Source organism: Corythoichthys intestinalis, chromosome 7 (assembly GCF_030265065.1).
Source record: "Corythoichthys intestinalis isolate RoL2023-P3 chromosome 7, ASM3026506v1, whole genome shotgun sequence".
NCBI lineage: Eukaryota > Metazoa > Chordata > Actinopteri > Syngnathiformes > Syngnathidae > Corythoichthys > Corythoichthys intestinalis.
Window position 1 is genome coordinate 11,800,002 of NC_080401.1, and position 23,612 is coordinate 11,823,613.

A 23,612-nucleotide genomic window follows, 5' to 3' on the forward strand; every position below is an offset into this window, starting at 1 on the left:
AAGGGTCGCGATGCAGAAATCACAGACATCAAGGAGTGGTCGAGATGTTCTTTTTCATATATTTACCCTTTTAAACGTTTTTTTTTGTTCAGTTTTTTTTGTTTGGATCGATTATTTATCATCTAACATATCGGAGAAAATGCGACAGTAACAAAAAAAATACAATTAAGCGATAGTTATAAAGTAGATATCCGTGACTTTTTTACAGACGCCATTTTTTTCGTTGTGACATAATTTGTTTAAAAGTTTAAAATATGTGAGTGAAACATTTTTTTTAAGTCAAATTTTTTTTTTTTTTAATAAAACGAAATATGAGACATCAATTAATGATTCGAAGCTAAAAACAACAGACATTTTGAATAATAAATATAATTAATTACCTTCGTTTTATGGCTAGGTTGAAACAAAAGCGGTTGCGCGACATCTGTAAACGAGGGTTTTCAGGGTAAAACGGACAAATTAAAAATAGTTTGAGGGCTTAATACGCCATGAATCTGCTATGGCAGCATATAGACATGTTGTTCCAGCAAACACAACAGTTGTTTTCGCTTAAAATACAGCGGTTTCTTTTAAAGAGGAGTGCAAGAGCAGAAACTGCTTTTTCAGTCTTGTCTGTGTTTTCCACCATGTATTTCAGCTGCGGGAGTTAAACACATGGATTAAAGTGAAAAAGGAAAAAAAAAAAACATTTGACAGAAACTTTTTCTGTTATTCATTTATTTTAAACATTGCCAAGACTAAGAGTTAGGGGGAACATATTGTCGAGGAGGTATTCGAGGTGCTTGATTCAGTTAAGGCAATGCTTCGCAAATATTTTCTGTAACACACTTGCCCAGGTAGAAGTCAACATTTTGCGCCCCCCTCCCCCTAACTTTCTGCCGCCACTGTAAATAGTGTCATTTATCTATAAAATTATTACACACCTCTGGATAATACTGTGTCCTTGTTAACATTAAAGAAAAAATCTAATATAGATCAATTTACAATAAAGTATAAAGTAGTAGTAGTAGTATAAAGTATACTAATGTAGCACTCACAAAGTGGGATGATCGTTCGCAATAATTATGAGTGGGGTCTAATGTGTTAAAGTGACATCTTCATTGATTTGGCTTCATACCGGTGTGTCCTTGTCTTCCACTGTATAAAAAGAAGCCAAACGCTACATATGCTTTGTCACATTTCCTCGTCTTAGGTTTCAGGAGACATCTCCGACATCCCTTTGAAATATTTTTTCATGGTGTCGCGGAAGAGTTTGTTCAAACTTCAATGCACTTCATGTTTTAAAAAGCAAGTTTAACAATCACTAATGCTTTAAAAATTAATGTCGGGCCCCTCATTTCCTAATCCATTATCACTCAATAGCACCCCCTGCTGATGGATTTCAGTCACTACAACAGAGAACTTTAATCCATGTCAACACCTGATGAAAACCTACGCAGGCTCGTGAAAACATGCGAACTCTACCTGGGACGGACAGAGCCCTTGATTTCAGAACTGTGATGCTTAACACTTTTTTGTCATCCACCGTGTCGCATTACCAATGATAACATTCAAAAAGTTATTAATAAAAAAGTTATATTTGTCACCGCTTAATAGTAGTCAAATGAATAAGACTATAAAATAAATACATTAAAAACACTGCACATTATGAGTAATACATCAACTAGCCAGCTCTTATGTCTATCAGGTGAGGAATTTTAGTTCAAGGTAAAAAATAAAATGAGCGGTGGGCCCACGGGACTTAGTTTGATGACGACATGCTATAGTGCATCATCAGGACAAGTTGACGACATAAAATAGTTTTATGTACTAATTGTATTTGTTAGTCCTGCTTAACCCTTATGCTACACTGTCTACATTTTTTGTAAATTTTCGAATTTCTCACCTTTAAATCAAAGAAAAAGCATATAAAAAAAAACTCGAATTTCTCACCTTTAAATCAAAGAAAAAGCATATTAAAAAAAACACCAGAGAGCTGCCATTTCCAGGGGGTGTCTAAAATGTCCTGAATTTCAAAATGCCACCTGCTGAGCTTTCTAAGGCATTGCAGCAATGAGATTTTACTTTTGATACTGAAACATAGCATTTTTACATTTTTTGTAGCATAGACACCCATTATAATTCCAATTTTTGAATGCATTGTAAACCTAATGTGCAAAAATGCATTTCCCGCGATTACCACATCAATTGCTTTATTTACGCTTGTTCAGACGTATGCATGCCAAATTTTTGGGTTGAGAGCATTTACACCCCTTCACCGTTAGGTAACGCCAGAGGCTCGCAAATGATTTTGCCTTTTTGCAGCCGGCTCCAAAATTTTGCATCTCTGTTCAACAATTCCGGTCGGGACTTTAGTAGGGCTTGGTGGGGACCTCCAGAAATGACTGGCCGAGTTCTTTTTCAAAAAATAAAGTGTTTGTTTGAATTTTATACGTCTACGCAATACGCATGCGTGTGAGCGTCTTTAGTTCAAACGGATGTTCTGCATAGAGATTGGCTCAGATTTCGAAAGTTACGTTTTGAGTTGCGTTTTTGAATCTCAACTATGATTGGTCCGCCTCGTGTTTGAATTTATTAGCCCGCGATTGGTCAAGCTCCGATTGATAGAAAGAGGAGGTCCTCCTCTTATTACGCGGCGTCATCCTAGGGATGTCAGGATGACGGGAGTCATAATAGTCGGGTCGGATCCATCGGGCAGCGCCGATCATACTTATGGAACTCGGAAAACAAAAAAGCGATATGGCATCCAACCAACGAAGTGGCTGGACATTACGTCCCTGCGCGAATCCCCACGCCTGGCCCCACGTTGTATGCAGTATGATGCTAGATGAGCAGTCGGGAGACGGTGTTTGCGTTATTTGTAAACCAGGAGATCGTCGCGAAAATAGTCGCATTGACCAACATCCAAGGGCTCCGATCGCTCAAGAACTGGTCTCCCCTCACGCCTCAAGAGCTGCGGGCGTATATCGGGCTGCTTATCCTAGCTGGAATGTACCGCTCCAGGCATGAAGCGACGAGCAGCTTGTGGTGCGTCAAGACCGGGCGTTCCCCGACGCAATGGCTCATCGGGGGTTCATGGAGATCAGCCGAATGCTCCGGTTGGATGATGTGCTGCTTAGACCACAGCGGTACTATGCAAGCAAACTGTCGCCGATTTAAGATTTGTGGATCAGCTGGATTTTCCGGCTGCATGAAATGTATAACGTGGGACGTAACGCGTCCGTGGACGAACACCTAATTGCCTATAGAGGACGCTGCTGCTTCAAACAATATATGCCGTCAAAGCCCGCAAAGTATGGCATGAAGATTTGGGCCCTTTGTGACGCTCGAACCTCCTACACATCAAAGCTGGAGGTCTACACCGGCAATCCTCCAGGGGACACGCGTCAACACAACGTGGGATTGCTTGTGGTGCTGGGACTCACTGACTGATTGCTTTATATAAATTCTGTTATAAATTCTTCATAGCTGTTGTGACTTTCCTTTTCAAGGTTATAGTGTATGGATAGCTCTGACTCCAGTGAACATTTTGAGTGGTTGAAAGTAAAAAAAATATTCATAAATGACTTCGTTATCACATCTCAAAACATTTACAATTATTGTAAAAATTGCGTGTTTACACAAAAATGGCCATCGCAAAAAATAGGCATGTATAAAAAAATATATATATTATTATAACTCAATCACCTTTTCAAGGCTCTAATTGTGTGATATGAAATGTTCCAATTCATGTTTTATATATATATATGTGTATGTATGTATGTATGTATGGGGTATTATACACAAAAATGGCCATCGCAAAAAATAGGCATGCATAAAAAATATATATATATTATTTTAACTCATTGACTTTTTCAAGGCTCTAATTGTGTGATATGAAATGTTCCAATTCATGTTTTATATATATATATATATATGTATGTATGCAGCATAGTTTGTTTTGGTTATAGCACAGTACTGCTTTTATTGTCCATAGAGGGCAAAACATACAAATAAAAAAATAAAAACTATATATGTATGGATAGCTCTGAGGCCACAGAATCATTTTGTGTGGTTGAATGTAAAAAAATATTCAGAAATCACTTAGTTATCGCACCTCAAAACATTTACAATTATTGTAAACAACTGTATGTTTAGGGGTATTATACACAAAAACGGCCATTGCCAAAAATGGGCATGGATAAAAAAAAAATCTGTTGTTATAACTCTTTAACCTTTTCAAGGCTCTAATTGTGTGATATGAAATTTTCCAATTCATGTTTTATATATATATGTATGCAGCATAGTTTGTTTTGGTTACAGCACAGTACTGCTTTTATTGTCCATAGAGGGCAAAAAATACAAATAAAAAAATAAAAACTATATATGTATGGATAGCTCTGATGCCACTGAATCATTTTGAGGGGTTGAATGTAAAAAAATATTCAGAAATGACTTAGTTGTCGCACCTCAAAACATTTACAAATATTGTAAACAATTGTATGTTTAGGGGTATTATACACAAAAACGGCCATTGCCAAAAATGGGCATGGATAAAAAAAATTCTGATATTATAACTCTTTGACCTTTTCAAGCCTCTAATAGTGTGATATGAAATTTTCCAATTCAGTTTTGTTTTATACATATATATCCAACATAGTTAGTTTTGGTCGTAGCACAGTACTCCTTTAATTGTCAATAGAGGGCAAAAAATACAAATAAAAAAATAAAAACTATATATGTATGGATAGCTCTGAAGCCACTGAATCATTTTGAGGGGTTGAATGTAAAAAAATATTCAGAAATGACTTAGTTATCGCACCTCAAAACATTTACAATTATTGTAAACAATTGTATGTTTAGGGGTATTATACACAAAAACGGCCATTGCCAAATATGGGCATGGGTAAAAAAAAATCTGTTGTTATAACTCACTGACCTTTTCAAGGCTCTAATTGTGTGATATGAAATTTTCCAATTCAATTTTGTTTTGTACATATATATCCAACATAGTTAGTTTTGGTCGTAGCGCAGTGCTGCATTTATTGTCAATAGAGGGCAAAAAAGTACAAATTAAAAATAAAAACTATATGTGAATAGATAGCTCTGATGCCACTGAACATTTTGAGTGGTTGAAAGTAAAAAAATATTCAGAAATGACTTAGTTATCACACTTAAAATACGTCTACATTTTTTGTAAAAATTGTATGATGCGTTATATATTTTTTATGATCACACAAGGGTTAAAAATCCATCGAACCCTATCAAATAGCCCTGAAAAATAGAGGGGGACACGCACATGACTTTTGTTTAAGTAATTATTGCAGACTTTCTCTGCCTCAACTTTTTTCACTTCTCAAAATATGACTGTTTGTCTGCTTTCTTTTTAACTGAAATTGCATATCCATACAACCAATGATTTATAATGGTAAAATTATCAGGCGTTCCCAAACGTATTCACCCTACTGTAGTTAAGTATAGACATACTGTAGTTGACGGTCAACAAATTCGGGTTCCAGTTAATCCTGGTGGATGCTCCTAGATCAGATTTTGTAATAATTTTAACACTAACTGGTGATAGTTTAAAAACCAAAAACATAATAAGATAAAAACCTACTTGTTATTTTCTCTGACATGAGGTCCGACATTTTGCAGCATGAGGACAGCAGCTTTGTGGTGAACTGGTCCAGGATCAATATCTAAAAAGAGGTTGAACAGGTTTATGTGTTTTTACTCACTTATTGAGTGGGACTAAAAAAGCAGAAACAAAGTGTAAATGACGATAAAGCATGTTTATTATAGAGGCCCAGGAGGGCAAAAATTAAGTAAATCCACAATAAATGATTAAATATGCTTCTATTTCAATATGCATTTACTTATTTCAATTTTCATTTATTTTCAATTTTTTATTTCAATTTTTATTTATACATTTCACTTTTTCTTTTTTTCAATTTATATTTATCTGTATCAATTTTCATTTATTTATATAATGTTTTATTTAATTATTTCAACATTTGTTTATTTCAATATTTATTTCATTATCTATTTATTTTAACATTCCTTCACTTTTTATTCAGTTCATTATTACACTCTTGTTCCCCTTGTACTGCATAAAATTCCGTCATTGGCTCATCAAACTCAGTGGGCGGGTGTAATCTAGGCAGGGTTTGAGTTGATTGAGTCGAGCGATTGCTCAGGTTCTGCATGAGCTCTCTCGGGATTTAATAACGGACATGTTAGACTTAGCAGAACACGTTGACGCAGAAAATTCAAACTTGGTACTCCTGGGTTTATTAACGTCATTTCCTGTTTATTTTCAATCACTTCCATTTCATTTGGGGACATTACTGAGTCACTTCCTTTTCAGTAACCCCAAATCAACAGGGAGTGACCGATAAATTCACCAAAATCAAAAGGAAGTGACCAGTAAATGCCCCAACAGGAAAAGGAAGTGACCGAAAAATCAACAAGAGATGACATGAAATGCCCCAAAATGAACTCATTGCCTCGCAATAGTTGCCATTGACGGCTATAGACGTCACACAACCTCCCAGTTCAAATGGATTGATGGATGGATTGGATATCATTTCGATTCATAGCAAAAGGATGAAAATAGCTCGTTTTTCTGTTCATTAGTTGTTTTGTAAAATATCCTAGAATGATTTCCTCAGCCATAACTGTTTTATCGTGAGCCTTGTATCGCAAATCATATCATAACGTGAGGTACTCAGAGGTTCCCGCTCCTTAGAAAAAGGTAAGTCCAAAAATTACAGTCGTCAAAATAATAGTTTGTGGAAGCCTCAGTCGTAACAAAAGAAAAACAACCCAAGGCAAAAAGTTATTTACCTTCCATACTTCAGATTTTCTGCAGTCTTCAATTATTGTGTCTTTAATTCCTATAAAAAAGAAAGGTAAGTGAGACAGAAATATAGGTATGAGGTTTCTATTTTAAGACAATACAGCACAAAGCCATATACTAACTAATAAAGTAAGAAAAATATGTCATTCTATCGTCGCCAGACATATTTCACTGGGGCACGTGCACGAGTATTGATCTGCAGTGACCCAGTATAAGTTTCACCAGTAATAAAAATAGTTTTAAAAATCCTTCGGAATTTTAAGTCTACATAGCATAATCTACTGAATGCGCTTATTTAATATGGTCATATTACTCAATTCCCTCCATATACACAATTTGCACATTGCTCTCTAGTATGGTAATTTCTGCACGCAAGTTTGGCTGTGATAGGCATATGACTTGATACTTCCGCAAAGCACTTTCGCAAGATATGCTACGTTCAAGTGTATCAGGAGATTTGAGTTCCCAAGTTGGAAAATTGTTTCGTGTTGTAAAGTTGTATTGTGGGATAAAAACAGCCTATGTTAATGCTCCAACGATACATCACAAGTAGAGTGACTGAAGGCACTTTTTATAGACGCCATGTAATAGAGATCATTTTTTTGATTACTCCAGCAACACTTGAATGCGGCATCAATATTACGGTGCGTGTGACAGACTACCAATCATACATTCAACAGTGCAAATGACACCTTCCCACCTGCTTTACAGGCCAGTGCCAGATAAACTGTCCGTCATTGTTGTTCTTTTTTACCTCTGTGTTGGTGTTGTGTTAGTCACATATTCCCATGAATTGTGAATTTCAATGGTTTAGCTTTGTTAACTATATATCAGGTAGTTAAATGAGGGAAACTACTCTGTTCACAAATTGAAGTAGCAGATTAGCTGCAGTCTTTTAGCCAAATGGCTATGAATACATTGCAAATTAAATGTGATTTGAGTGAGAGGCTCTCACTCAAAAGCTTTGTTTAACTTTGTGTTGATATGATATGTGGTATTTGAACTGTATCAATACTGATGCTATTTATTGCCATTCGTTTAAATGACAAAAATTCATAGAATCACTCTGACTTACAGTGATTGCCTATCTTTGGGATATAACCTCTAAAAATTTCGTATGTGTGCTCATCATAACTTCCTCATCTAAGTGAGTACACCCATCGCATTTCTGCAAATATTTAAGTATATCTTTTCATGGGACAACAGTGACAAAATGACATTTTGACTAGAGATGTCCCGATCCGATATTTAGATCGGATCGAACGCCGATATGGGCAAAAAAATGCGCATCGGTATTGGATCGGCCGACACGGAAAAATTCAGATGCAGTTTTTTAAAAATCCAGTCCGGGTTTTCCAGCGCATCGATTTACATAATCCATTCCAGTTTTTGCTTCGGTTTCCCTAAAATCCGGTCCGCATTTTACAGCACACCTTCAACACACTACATTACCGTCTCCCAATTTACCCAGAGACTATCGGTAAAAATGTCAGTTGTGTGGGAAGTAAATATTACTATTTGTTCTTATTAAGCCCATACATCTAAAAGTTTGTAATTTTTCACATAAACCAAGAAAAATTTGCTTTCAAATAATGTTTTGAACAATATCTATTCTTAAATTTCTGACAAACAGGCTTTATTAAGATTATATATACTACGTTTTTGCTCAAAATAAGTCTGTTGAGAAAAATAGCGAGCTGAAAATAAGCTTATTTCAGGATATCCAAGTGAGTAAAATTTGGCTGATAATTTCACATATTTCTAGTAGATTTACACTGAAAACAAGGGAATTTAACTAGTTTTAAGGAGGTGTGTTTTTGCAGTGTAGCTGCTCAAACACGTAGAATAGGAATCTTGATTGTCCTTATTGTCTAAACAGTTTAATGTGCGAGTTTGTTATACTGTACTCCCATTGTCGTTGTTCATTATGTTTTATTTATTAACTCATCTATGCCACAACTGGACCTTACCTAGGCCAAAGCAGGATTCTTCCTATGGTTAAAGCAGGACTCTCACATATAACATTGTACACATCCCATGAACGAGATGTTTGTCTTTTTCTTTTTAGGTGGGCCAAATCAATTATATTAAAAGTAAACAAATGAAAATTGCTTCTGTAGTTTCATTCTTTTAATAAGCTATGTAACTTGCCATTTCCAGGGTTTTGAACAGCCGTGATACTGATGTGTAGCCCAAGGGTAAACATCTGATGTTGTTCATCGTGATATGCACTGCGCTCAGGGAGCTTGTGTGTCTGCTCAGACACATGAAAAATTAGGGGGAACATTGCATTTAAGATAATAACCTGATGGTTGGAATACTTTTTCACACATGTGCCTAACATAAGGTCCAGGTGCCAGATCCAGTCAACCACATGAATCAACGTGGTAATTAAAGAAAATCATGTTTCTTGCTAAAATCTACCTAAATTTAAAAATGGCTCCACAATTATGAGTACAAATATTGCTAGTATTCTTTTTTTAATTTAAAAACAAAAACAAACAAACAAAAAGAGTGATATATTGCTAGCATTCTTATATCTAAACATTTTGACTTTTAATTTCGGATACAAATCTTGCGAGTGTACCTAGTGTTGTGGCTCGTGAGTGTCTCAAGGAGGTTTTTGTTTACTGTAATGAAAGTTGAGCATGACATGAGAGTCGTCAAACTGTCTTGAATCACTTGTCAAACGACATGAGGTGTGGTTTCAGACTAATGGATAGTTGACCCCATTTTGGACGAACAGTTGTCCTGCTCCAAAGTGGATTGCGTGACCAGTCCTTTGCTGTTAAGTATAGCTAAACAGTAGTTTTTCGTATTCTCGCTGTTATACGCCCAACGGTGTCTCACAACGCCGTGAAAGTTGAAGCAAATTGTCACGGACCGATGTTAAGTCTTCAAGTTACCTTGCTGGAATATCTACCATAAGAATGCACAGCGCCGTTTAGTTTAAAAGTACCACGAAGGATTGACAATGAAATCAAACTTACTTTTCCAAACTATCCTTTTCAGTCCATTTTCTGGACCGGTTGCCATCTTGACTTTTTTTTTCGCCTCAGCGCCTCTTCCTGTCTCGTCTGCGTGTACTGAGAATAAAGCCAAACATTATCACTTCCGGTAGAACTTCCGGTTGTAATAATTCGACGGAGAACTGAGAAACCATATGACATTTTGTTGAAATGGATAGTTTCAGTATTGTTGTATTTCATTCATGTTGAGTATGACCTTTTTTATCAAACGACGCTGAAGTCTACAATATCTCCCTTAAAAGCTTGCAGCTGCGCTATATTACCTGTGGGTGGCAATGTTTTGCAAGTGCAAAGACGTTAGCTGCGTTAATATGGAGGTAGATTTGTGTCTTTATTATTCAATCAAAAAAAAAGTTGCTTCGATCAAATAAAAAGTTGCTTCAATCAAAATATATACTTTCAATCGAAGAAAACGTCACTTCAATCAAAAAAAATGTGTTTGAATACAAAAATACATTTTAAACTCAAAAAAATATATTTGAAAACTATTTTTCTTTGATTGAATTTTATTTTTTTGATCAAAGTCAAGTTTTTTTTAATTGAAACACCATTTTTGATTGAAGTCATGTAATTTTCCGTTCGGACCACATTTTGGCTAGGACATTTGTGTCTTTATTATTCAATCAAAAAATAAATTGCTTCAAACAAAAAAATATATATTTTCAAAAGAAAAATCACTTCAATCATTTTTTTTTTAAAAATCAATTGTAGAAAAAAAGGTTTGAATGTGAAAAAATATTTGAGACTCAGAAATTCGCATTTGAACACTTTATTTTTCATTCAAACTGTTTTCTTTGATTGAAGCAATCCTTTTTGTGTTTGAGCCATATTAGGGGTAGGACATTTGTGTCAAAATCATTCAGTCGCAATAAAAGTTGCTTTAATCAAAAAACTATTTTTAATCAAAGGAAAAAATCATTTGCAAAAACTTTTTTTTTTTATATATATATCTTTCATTTGAATTTTTTCAACGGTACGGGCGTGTGACATCGGCATTTCACCGGAGTACCCGCAACGGTACGGTGCCCTGTCGTGGCACACTGGTCGGACCCCGATATCACCCCCCAGGCGCGGAGGCCGGCTGTCGAGTGGACGCCCCGCGAATGACACGGCACTCATTCAAAGCTGAAGCGATGGGGCTGCCGGCGTGGACGCCGGCGACTCGCCGGTAGTCCACTCGCTTACTGGGCAGGCTAGTGTCGGGCCACTCGCCGACCACTCCCGTACCGGCGCGTCGCGGACACTCCGGTTGGAACCAATTGCCAAACGTCACGTCAGGGCAGCGGGTGAAGTTCGCCGTGTTAAATCACATTAAGCAACAGGGCACCGTACTCCGGTGAAATGCCGATGTCACACGCCCGTACCGGTGCCCTATATTCGGCTTAGACTCCAACAGACTCCGATGGCTGGATGGAGCCCTGGTGGCCATTATGCTTGCTTCATACTTTTATGTCATTGGCTCAGCTACCTGCCAATCAAACACACCGGAACTAGCGTTGAAGGAGAATCTTTGTGTCAAAATGATTCAATCGAAAAAAAGTGCCTTCAAAACTTTTTCCACTTCAAAAAAAAAAAGTGTGTTCAAAACTTTTTCCACTTTGAAAAAAATAAGTTTAAAACTTTTTGCTTTTCAAAAAAAGTGACACTTCAATAAAAAAATATATATATATTTCAAATAAAAAATACATTAAAAAAAAAAAAAGTTTTTGCAAATGATTTTTTTCTTTGATTAAAAATAGTTTTTTGATTAAAGCAACTTTTATTGCGATTGAATGATTTTGACACAAATGTCCTACCCCTAATATGGCTCAAACACAAAAAGGATTGCTTCAATCAAAGAAAACAGTTTGAATGAAAAATAAAGTGTTCAAATGCGAATTTCTGAGTCTCAAATATTTTTTCACATTCAAACCTTTTTTTCTATGATTGATTTTTTAAAAAAATTTGATTGAAGTGATTTTTCTTTTGAAAATATATATTTTTTTGTTTGAAGCTATTTATTTTTTGATTGAATAATAAAGACACAAATGTCCTAGCCAAAATGTGGTCCAAACGGAATATTACATGACTTCAATCAAAAATGGTGTTTCAATTAAAAAAAACTTGACTTTGATCAAAAAAATAAAATTCAATCAAAGAAAAATAGTTTTCAAATATATTTTTTTGAGTTTCAAATTTATTTTTGCATTCATACACATTTTTTTTGATTGAAGTGACGTTTTCTTCGATTGAAAGTATATATTTTGATTGAGGCAACTTTTTATTTGATCGAAGCAACTTTTTTTTTGATTGAATAATAAAGACACAAATCTACCTCCATACGTTCACATACCTATTGATGAGAAAATACTTTTGGCACAGTTACATTTAAAACACACAAAATAAACAACAGGTCTTACACAATAGGCCACTCCATTCGACTTACTAAAACAAAGCATAAACGAGAAACGTATTTTTAATGACTGAATTATTTATTTTGAACGTGAGAAAATAAAAAAATATAAACAAAAAATACAAAAGAAAAACAAAAAAACAGACAAAACCAATGATTACCTTGAGATAACAGCAATAGTAGTTAAGACAATAATAATAATGATAATAATAAATAAGATCAGAATTTATTCGTTGTGTCCAAAAAGGAGTAGGATGAAGCATTCAGTCTGCCCTATTTAAATAGTCCTCATATCAACAAAGAAATAACCTTATACATAAGATGCAAGATAAACAACAATAAACAGGACCTAGCCAATAACAGATATGTAAAAAAACCCTATAATTGAACCCCTTCCTCTTCCCTATACCCTGGGAAAACTACGTGCTTGTACCACTTCCTAAACTGGGTCATGCCTGGACATTGCTTTATGTAGTTTATTCCACAGCCTCGCTCCACAAACAGAAATACAAGTACTTTTTAATATAGTCCGTACCCTCTGATGCTGTAAGTGAAGCTCCTCCCTTAAACTGTAATGCCCTTCTCTGTTAAAAAAATAATTTCTGTATATTGCCAGGAAGTGACCTGTGTATAGCCTTATACTACATGAGCTGAGCTGTTTGAAAATGAACCAAGTCCGTGACTTCTAATGTTCTGGATTTTTAAAATAATATATTTGTATGATCCCTACAACCAGCATTATGTACTATTCTTACAGCTCTTTTTTGTACATTTATAAGTGCTACCCCAGACCTCCCCTCCGTGAGTCATCACCTTATCGTGGTGGAGGGGTTTGCGTGTCTAGGAGCCATGTTGTCTGGGGCTTTAAGCCCCTGGTAGGGTCACCCATGGCAAACAGGTCCTAGGTGAGGGGCAAGACAAAGTATGGCTCAAAAAGACCCCTCGATGATGATTGATATAAATCAGGGGTGGGCAAACTATTCCACAAAGGGCCGCAGTGGGTGCGGGTTTTTTTTCATACCCATCATGAGGACAGCCTTTCACCAATCCAGTTTCTCACAAGTGCAATCAGTAGATTGCAGTCAGGTGCTTCTATTTTCCACTTATACCTCATTGGCTAAACTGTCTGTGCTGAATAAGTTGGAACAAAGACCAGGACCCACTGCAGCCCTCGAGGACCGGTTTGCCCACCCCTGATATAAATGGACTCAAATTTTCCCTTGCCCGGACGCTGGTTACCAGGGCCCCCCTCTGGAGCCATGCCTGGAGGATGTAAATGGTGTTATACTTATATAGCGCTTTTCCACCTTTCAAGGCGCTCAAAGCGCTTTACACTACATCGCGATCTACCTAATGGTGACGCAGCACCAGGAGCAATGTTGGGTTCAGTATCTTGCTCAAGGATACTTAGGCGAGTTCATCAGGGCAGAGAATCAAACCCACAACCTCTGAGTTGGGGGACAACTACTCTACCACTGAGCCACGCCATCCCGAAGGCAAGCGTCTGGTGGCCGGGCCTGTCCTCATGGGGCCCGGCCGGACACAGCCCGAAAAGGCAACATGGGTTCCCCTTCCCATGGGCTTACCACCTGTGGGAGGGGCCAAAGGGGTCGGGTGCGCAGAGAGTAGGCTGGAAGCCTAAGGCGGGGGCCTTGGCGGTCCGATCCCATGCTGCAGAAGCTAACTCTTGGGACATGGAATGTCACCTCTCTGGCAGGGAAAGAGCCCGAGCTGGTGTGTGAGGCAGAGAAGTTCCGACTAGATATAGTCGGACTCTCGTCTACAGACAGCTTGGGTTCTGGTGCCAATCCTCTCGAGAGGGGTTGGTCTCTGTTCCACTCTGGAGTTGCCCACAGTGAGAGGCGCCGAGCAGGTGTGGGCATACTTATTGCCCCCCGGCTTGGCGCCTGTACATTGGGGTTTACCCCAGTAGACGAGAGGGTAGCCTCCCTCTGCCTTCTGGTGGGGGGACGGGTTCTGACTGTTGTTTGCGCTTATGCACCGAACAGCAGCTCAGAGTACCCACCCATTTTGGAGTCCTTGGAGGGTGTGCTGGAGAGCGCCCCCACTGGGGACTCCCTCATTCTCCTGGGGGACTTCAACGCTCACGTGGGCAATGACAGTGAGACCTGGAGGGGCGTGATTGGGATGAACGGCCCCCCCCTATCAGAACCCGGGTGGTGTTCTGTTATTGGACTTCTGTGCTCGTCACGGTTTGTCCATAACGAACACCATGTTCAAACATAGGGGTGTCCATATGTGCACTTGGCACCAGGACACCCTAGGCAGCAGTCCGATGATCGACTTTGTAATCGTGTCATCGGACTTGCGGCCGCATGTTTTGGACACTCGGGTGAATAGAGGGGCGGAGCTGTCAACTGATCACCACCTGGTAGTGTGTTGGCTCCGATGGCAGGGGAAGATGCTGGCCAGACCTGGCAGGCCCAAACGTATTGTTAGGGTCTGCTGGGAACGTCTGGCAGAATCTCCTGTCAGAAAGAGTTTCAACACCCACCTCCGGCAGAACTTCTCCTTTGTCCCGGGGGATGTGGGGGACATCGAGTCCGAGTGGGCCATGTTCCGCACCTCCATTGTTGAGGCGGCCGATCGGAGCTGTGGCCGTAAGGTAGTTGGTTCCTGTCGTGGTGGCAATCCCCGAACCCGCTGGCGGACACCAGCAGTAAGGGATGCCGTCAAACTGAAGAAGGAGGCCTATCGGGCCTTTTTGGCCCGTGGGACTCTCGAGGCAGCTGACAGGTACCGGCTGGGGAAGCGGATAGCGGCATCGGCGGTCGCTGAGGCAAAAACTCGGACATGGGAGGAGTTCGGCGAGGCAATGGAAAACGACTTCTGGACGGCTTCGAGGAAATTCCGGTCCACCATCCGGCGTCTGAGGAGAGGAAAGCAGTGCACCATTAACACTGTGTATAGTGAAGATGGTGTACTGCTGACCTCGACTCGGGACGTCGTGAGTCGGTGGGGAGAATACTTCCAAGCCCTTCTCAATTCCACCGACACGCCTTCCTTTGAGGAAGCAGAGTCTGGGGACTCCGAGGTGGGCTCTTCGATCTCTCGGGTTGAAGTCACTGAGGCGGTTGGAAAGCTCCTCGGTGGCAAGGCCCCGGGGTTAGATGAGATCCGCCCGGAGTACCTAAAGGCTCTGGATATTGTAGGGCTGTCGTGGCTGACACGCCTCTGCAACATCGCGTGGACATCGGGGACAGTGCCTCTGGATTGGCAGACCGGGGTGGTGGTTCCCCTTTTTAAGAAGGGGGACCGGAGGGTGTGTTCCAATTATAGAGGGATCACACTCCTCAGCCTCCCCGGTAAAGTCTATTCAGGGGTGCTTGAGAGGAGGGTCCGTCGGGAAGTCGAATCTTGGATTAAGGAGGAGCAGTGTGGTTTTCGTCCCGGCCGTGGAACAGTGGACCAGCTCTACACCCTCTGCAGGGTCCTCGAGGGTGCATGGGAGTTCGCCCAACCAGTCTACATGTGTTTTGTGGATCTGGAGAAGGCGTTCGACCGTGTGCCTCGGGGAGTCCTGTGGGGGGTGCTCCCGGAGTACGGAGTACTGAGCCCCTTGGTATGGGCTGTTCGGTCTTTGTACGACCGGTGTCAGCGTTTGGTCCGCATTGCCGGCAGTATGTCGAATTCGTTCCCAGTGAGGGTTGGACTCCGCCAAGGCTGCCCTTTGTCACCGATTCTGTTCATAACTTTTATGGACAGAATTTCTAGGCGCAGCCGAAGCGTTGAGGGGGTCTGGTTTGGTGACCTCAGCATTGAATCTCTGCTTTTTGCAGATGATGCGGTGCTGTTGGCTTCATCAAGCTGTGACCTCAAACTCTCACTGGAACGGTTCGCGGCCGAGTGTGAAGCGGTTGGGATGAAGATCAGCACCTCCAAATCCGAGACCATGGTCCTCAGTCAGAAAAGGGTTGAGTGCCTTCTCCGGGTCAGGGATGAGATCCTGCCCCAAGTGGAGGAGTTCAAGTATCTTGGGTTCTTGTTCATGAGTGAGGGTAGGAGGGAGCGAGAGATCGACAGGTGGATCGGTGCAGCGTCTGCAGTAATGCGGACACTGCACCGGTTCGTAGTGGTGAAGAAGGAGCTGAGCCGAAAGACAAAGCTCACGATTTACCAGTCGATCTACGTTCCTACTCTCACCTATGGTCACGAGCTGTGGGTCGTGACTGAAAGAACAAGATCCCGGATACAAGCGGCCGAGATGAGTTTCCTTCGCAGGGTGTCCGGGCTCTCCCTTAGAAAAAGGGTGAGAAGCTCGGTCATCCGGGAGGGACTCGGCGTTGAGCCGCTACTCCTCCGCGTTGAGAGGAGCCAGCTGAAGTGGCTCGGACATCTGGTTTGGATGCCTCCTGGACGCCTCTCCGGAGAGGTGTTCCGGGCATGTCCCACCGGCGGGAGGCAGGACACGCTGGAGAGACTATGTCTCTCGGCTGGCCTGGGAACGCCTTAGGATCCCGCCGGAGGAGCAGGTTGAAGTGGCTGGGGAGTGGGAAGTCTGGGCTTCCCTGTTAAAGCTGCTGCCCCCGCGACCTGACCCCGGAACAAGCGGAAGATAATGGATGGATGGATGGATGGATGGATGGATGGATGGATGGATGGATGGATGGATGGATACCCCAGACCTCTGCACAGTAGTGTAAATAATGTATGGCAGGATTAAAGAACAGTAAAGAATATGGAGTAATTTATTGTCAAGGCTGTGTTTTGGTTTACTCAGGACTAAAATGCTTCTTGATAATTTACTTTATATATGTTTTCATGTAAGCTTTCCAGTTAATCTTCTCATCAATACCTACCCCAAGACACTTGTTTTCATAGACCCTTTTAATATTCACCCCATCTAGCTGTATTTGTACTTGACTATATTTATAGTATCTGCTAAATAACATACATTTGCTTTTACTTAAGTTTAATGATACTTTGTTTCTGTCAAACCATGTTTTTAGTTTACAAATTTCGTTCCAAACCTTCCCCAGGAGCTCATGTAAATCCCCCCCAGAGCAAAAGATACTTGTGTCATCTGCAAATAAAACAAATTTTAGTATTCTTGAAAATCTGTATATGTCATTTATATAAAAAATAAACAGTTTTGGACCTAACACTGAACCCTGGGGATGCCACGAGCAATGTCCAAGCATGATGATGAATAGTCAACCAACTTCACAAATTGTTTTCTGTTACTTAAATAACTCTTCACCCATTATAGTGCCACTCCTCTGATCACATACTTTTCAGGTTTATTGATTAAAATGTCATGATTAGTGGTGTCAAATGCTTTATTAAGATCTATGAATATTCCAACTGCTCAGCGAAAACAGAAGGCGAAGACGCAAACCTTTGAATCTGGGTTCCAAAGTGGAATGATTCGATTGCAGGGGCTTGCTCCACAACCATATCAATGGAAATCTCTCACGCCAATGACATCAGCACTCGCACACGTCACACTGGGCGTGACCAAAGCTGCTACTAGATATCGAAACGGCTAACATGGCGGAACGTCGGCTTCAATTTACAGTTTTTAATTATATTTACAATTTAAATACATTTAATGTTGCCATTTTTGTGCCTTTTGTAGCAAAAGAAAAATGCCATTGCTTGGAGTGGGTGGGTATGTTGTCTTCCGGGATGTGGAGGTTGTTGGTGTCAAAGTGGATCATTGGCTGTTGCCTTGTAAATCTGCACTGCGCCCAATGGCTTGGCATTAATACTACATCGTTTGTGGGCGGAATTGCGACATTGTTCGAATGGAGAATGCAAATATAAAATTTGTCGTATTCTCGGAGCATCACCATGTAAACTGCCCCTTTATCAGCAGATGGATGAAGGCGTGACTCACCTGTCAGATTGACAGGCGAGTCACACCCCTCATTCACTCTTCCAGGATGCTGGTCCAGGCAGAAGAGAGCATATAAGCCCCCTCGTCCCTGTTGATGGTCTTCGGGCCCCGCTTGCGGATGTCAATGACCTCCCTGATCCAACAGACATCACAAGTCAGCCATCACCGATCACTGCAAAAGGGAAAACCACATTATGGACTGGGAAAAGACCAGAGTCATTCGCACCGAAGAAAACAAAAATCAGCGCTGGATCGTTAGTCTAACATACGGATACAAGGTACAGTATGAAAAACAGAAGAAGTGTCTTTGAAATTGAAATCAGACCTCAGATCAGTCATGAACTTGAAACTATCTGGATTCAGTTTTCATCCATGGCTTTTGATATACCGTAATTTCCCGAATATAAGGCGCACCCGTGTATAATGCGCACCCCAAATTTACTTGTAAAATCAAGGGAAAATTATTGTACCCGTTTGTAACGCGCACCCTAATTTTAGCACCAATAAATAGAAGAATACAACAAAACAACTCGTGTACAGATACAGAAATGTCATTTTACTGACTGGTGAAACACAGCACAAGTATAGCATATTGGTAGTTCAAAACATTACCATAAACTGACAATATTTACGGTAACTTCTCCAACTTACCAGAATCTAGGAGAAAACAAAACAGATGTGACTTTTCTTTTAAAGGCTGCTGTATAACTTGCTCGTTTCATCATGATGAATAAATGTTTCTTCCATGGATTGATACGGTAAAATGAAAGCGAGAACGTAAGTCGGAAATCCGAGAGCGCTCATCGCTGTCGACACGACAGTAACAATAGGAACAATTGTTATTTGGGTTTGAGTTTCCCGAGGGGCAGATATAGTTGACGGACACACACAGGACGTCTGTGTTGTTACGTTTGTTATGGGCCGAGTTGCGGAGCTGCAATAAACATTGACTCAAATGAGTTCAAGAAACTAAATGCTATGCTTTATGAAGAGTGAAAAAACGAATTTAACACAGACGAAATCATTCGGCCACTCAGAGAGAAGTATTACCGAAACAAAATGGTGAGACGTCACGTACCGTAATGGTCGGCAACGGATCGCCGCATGCGTTTCTTCAACACAACGTGGCCATGTCAATAAAAAAAAAAACGGTTTATATTAGGGCTGTCAAACGATTAAAGTTTTTAATCGAGTTAATTACAGCTTAAAAATTAATTAATCGTATTTAATCGCAATTAATCGCAATTCAAACCATCTATAAAATATGCCATAGTTTTCTTTAAATTATTGTTGGAATGGAAAGATAAGACACAAGATGGATATACACATTGAAAATATGTTACATAAGGACTGTATTTCTTTATTATAACAATAAATCAACAAGATGGCATTAACATTATTAACATTCTGTTAAAGCGATCCATGGATAGAAAGACTTGTAGATCTTAAAAGAAAAATGTTAGTACAAGTTATAGAAACTTTATATTAAAACCCCTCTTAATGTTTTCCTTTTAATAAAATTTGTAAAATTTTCAATCAAAAAATAAACTAGTAGCCGCCATTGTTGATGTCAATAATTACTTAGACAATGCTCATGGGTGCTGAAGCCTATAAAATCAGTCGCACCCAAGCGCCAGCAGAGGTCAGCAAAACTCCATAAACACAATTAACAAGCATTCACTGTACTGTCATTTAAATCTGTCTGAGCGGGGCATTTGTGCATTAATTGCGTCAAATATTTTAACAGGATTAATTAAAAAATAATTACCGCTAGTTCACGCGATAATTTTGACAGCCCTAGTGTATATATATATATATATATATATATATATATATATATATATATATTGCACCATGATTTTACAAGTTGATTTTGGGGGGAAAAAGTGCGTTATATTATTACGGTAATAAACCACTCCAAAACATTTGAACGAGTGGATTATGTGGTCATCGAACCCACTACTTTTCTCACTCTCCTGGATTGCTCTAACACTTGAGCTAATTCCCCTTCAAGCTGAAGAACCCGGGGAACAACACTATTGTCAGTGTAACATATGGATGCGGTTGGCGTAGGTCACTCCCGTTGCCCTGAGATCCATAACTAAAGAAGTGATGAGGTGCCAATTGGTTAAGGTGATGGACTGCTTATCCATTGTGTTCTACACGCATGGGTTTGAATCCCATCCCCATCATGTTCTTGCATTTGGTACTTGGTGGTGTATCTGGCTTGAGACCAATTCCACAGGGACAGACCAAACTGAAACAATTGCAGGTGATTCAATTTCTTCCAAAGTTCGGCCCGGGGGCCAAATGTGGCCCGTGGTCAAATTTCATCCGGCCCCCAGCCTCTGTCATAAAATCAATAACGTCTGGCCCGAACACAGACTTAATGAATTGGTCAGCAGTACTGCAACCAGCATATGAAGTACCTTACACACAAAATGCTGCCCATCATTTACCCACTAAAAGGCAGCAGCAGTTGAACCCTTTATTGCCAAATGTATCACATTTGATACAACTAAAATTCCATGATTTTGAGACTAATTTAGAATTTTGACATTTCTTTTTGAAAAAAAAAAAGATGGATTCAAGTCAACACATGCACCTGCAGGTTCCATGAGAAAAAACACATGATTTAGCATGGGTTATAGATATAGAGTGCTTATTACACATATTCATTATGACTTTTCTTTTTACAAATTTGAAAAAAAGGTTTAATTAGGACCTTATTTTTCAAATTTAGATGAAAAAAAGGTTTAATTAGGACCTTATTTTTCAAATTTAAGGATTCTCTGATAATTGCTTCATGTTGGAGGTATTTAAGGGCTAAGCAACATTACTCCGTGTGACCCACTACTTCCATTTTCTAAAATGGTGACAGTCAACAAAAAAACAGAAAGCTGACTGTGACGGCCGACACTTAAAGGATAGGTGGAAATAAGACTATTTCTTCACTAAAATATGCAACAACTGTGTCTGCCTCATTTGCAAAGAGATGTCACTGTTTTTAAAGATTTCAATGTGAGGCGAAATTACCAAACAAGACACGCTGACATGTACGACAAGATTACAGGGAAGATACGCAGCGAGAAATTAAAGCAACTTGAAGCTAGTTTAATGTCACAGCAGCAGTATTTCACAAGAGCCCGAGAGTCGAAAGAGAAAAAAATAATTAAGCAAATGTGACACACTGAATGGCTTGCTAACATTTGCTTAAATATATTGTTCTACGTAAAGGACGTCAGCCAAGGTCGGCCCCCCACATTTTTACCACACCAAATCTGGCCCCCTTTGCCAAAAGTTTGGACACCCCTGACTTACGCCAACTGCATCCGTATGTTGCCTGTCAATACTGTTGCTCCCCAGTGATTTGGGTTTGAAGGGGAATTAGCCCAGGTGGTAGAGCGCTCGCTTAGCGTGCGAGAGGTAGTGGGATCGATACCCACATTCTCCATTAGCCGATGGGATCTCAGTCTTTTATTGTCTCAAAACCCATCGATGAAACCTGAAGCCAGATAGTTTTTCCAAGGTCGTCATTAGTCTCAGATCTGGTTTGTTTTTCAAAAGCAAAGACACTTCTTCTGTTTTTCATCCGACATCGATCCCATCACCTCTCACTTGCCCCATCTTTTGCACTACCACTTGAACTAATTCCCCATCAGGATGAACCAACCGGGGAACAACACTGTTGTCAGTGCAACCTACGGATATAGTTGGCGTAGGTCACCCCTGTTGCCCTGAGATCCATTGGTAAGAAAGTGATGAGGCGACCGAGTGGTTATGGTGATCGACTGTTAATCCATTGTGATCTACATGCATGGGTTGGAGTCCCATCCTCATGCATTTGCTACTTGGTGCCGTGTCTGGCTTGAAACCAATTCCACAGGGGCAGGCCAAACTGAACCAATCGCAGTTGCTCTAGTTTCTGCTTCGTTCATCTGCACCATGCATCGCCAGTTTTTCTCAGGCTTGCGAAAACAATGGAATGGGTCACAGTCTTCATTGGAAGAATGTTGAATGTGATAGTCTCTTTCAGTAATGCCGGCCACCGTGAAGTACAAAGTTAGACACAGAGCAATTGATCATTGTTCCTTCATGTGTGGGTTCCTTTGAAATTTAAATTTTAATTTTGGAGCCCTTCTTAATCTGATTCTGAAAGTTGTTGATTAGTTATCAGTCCTCAGTCATCCTGTTCTTGCATTTGCTACTTGGTAGTGTGTCTGGCTTGAGACCAGTTCCACAGGTGCAGGACCACACTGAAACAATCACAGTTGCTCCAATTTCGGCTTTGTTCATCTGCACCATGCATCCCCAGTTTTTGTCGGGCTTGCGAAAAAACAGTAATAGGTCAAAGTATTCATTGGAAGAATGTGGAATGTGACTTGTCTCTTTCAGTGATGCTGTACAAGTGTACAAGATGAAGTACAAAGTCTGACACGGGGCAATTGGTCATTGTTCCTTCATTTGTGGGTTACTTTAAAATTCAAATTTTGATTTTGGAGCCCTATTTCATCTGATTCTGAAAGGTGTTGATTAGTTATCCTTGGGCTGTTGTTTGCAGGGCTGTTAAGTGAGAGGCCGCTTCCAAAATTTTCTCAGTTGTTCTCAACAAAGTGTCTTTTGTTTTCGAGATAAAAAACAGAAGACGTGTCTATGTTTTTGAAATAAAAACCAGATCTGAGCCCATTGACGAGCTTAAAAAAGCTATATGGCTTCAGGCTTCATCCACGGCTTTTTAGAGAGTGAAAGACTGCGAAACTATCAACTACTGGAGAATGTGGACAATAGCCACATTTACATGCTGACTTTTATTCATACCGATTCAAATCATTCCGAATGGAAATTTCACATCAGCTGTTTACATGTCACTTCATCTATTCCGATCCAGCGTTTACATGTGTCTGCCTTTATTCCGAAAGGACGTTTGACAACTGCCGTCTGACATGCACAGATTAATCAAAACAAAGCGTCACGTTGCAAAACATGGAGATCGATCGTCAGATCAGCTGCTGTTTTAACTTTTCGAGTGGAAACAAAACTTCTGAATGATACGCCGTTCATTTAAAAAGTTGTGTGGGTGCGCTGTGCGTGTGCTTGGAAGCCATGTTGCAAGTGACGTTACTTACGTCACCAAGTGACGTCACCACGGAGCATGTGCAGAAAGAACGCAACCAGACACCATTCCGCTTCCCTGTTTACATGATATAATTTTACTTCTAATCGGTTTGGGAAAAGGAATATTCCACCCCTGTGAATCGGAATGAAATTCCATTCGGTTTGGGCCTGTTCATTCCGAATGAGGTGTTTATATGGAACACATTTATTTGGTTTGAACAAATATTCCGATTGTAATTGGAATAGTTGGCTCCATGTAAACGTGGCAATTGATCCCACTCCCTCTCACTTGCTCCATCCTTTACACTACCACTTGAGCTAATTCTCCATCAGGATGAACCCACCGGGGAACAACTTTGTTGTTAGTATAACCTACCG

General features: G+C 40.2%; 1 protein-coding gene and 1 non-coding gene across 5 annotated transcripts in view; one reads left to right on the forward strand and one right to left on the reverse strand.

Annotated features, from left to right (window-relative positions):
- Positions 1-23,612, reverse strand: part of stxbp3 (syntaxin binding protein 3) — a 50,425-nt gene that overhangs the window by 24,367 nt on the left and 2,446 nt on the right. Inside the window, exons 2-5 of one of the 4 annotated variants that reach the window (XM_057841469.1) lie at positions 18,120-18,291; positions 9,829-9,924; positions 6,826-6,875; positions 5,597-5,678 (exon numbers count right to left, since the gene is read on the reverse strand). In XM_057841469.1, the coding sequence (XP_057697452.1) occupies positions 5,597-5,678; positions 6,826-6,875; positions 9,829-9,874 (178 nt within the window). In that variant the 5' untranslated portion in view covers positions 9,875-9,924; positions 18,120-18,291. Of the gene's footprint in view, positions 1-5,596; positions 5,679-6,825; positions 6,876-8,989; positions 9,085-9,828; positions 9,925-18,072; positions 18,292-23,612 lie in introns of those variants that run through there. The other 3 variants (XM_057841468.1, XM_057841470.1, XM_057841467.1) reach the window with 3 other exon arrangements.
- trnaa-agc (transfer RNA alanine (anticodon AGC)) lies at positions 21,501-21,573 on the forward strand. The gene has a single exon. It is a non-coding gene; the product is annotated as a tRNA-Ala (tRNA).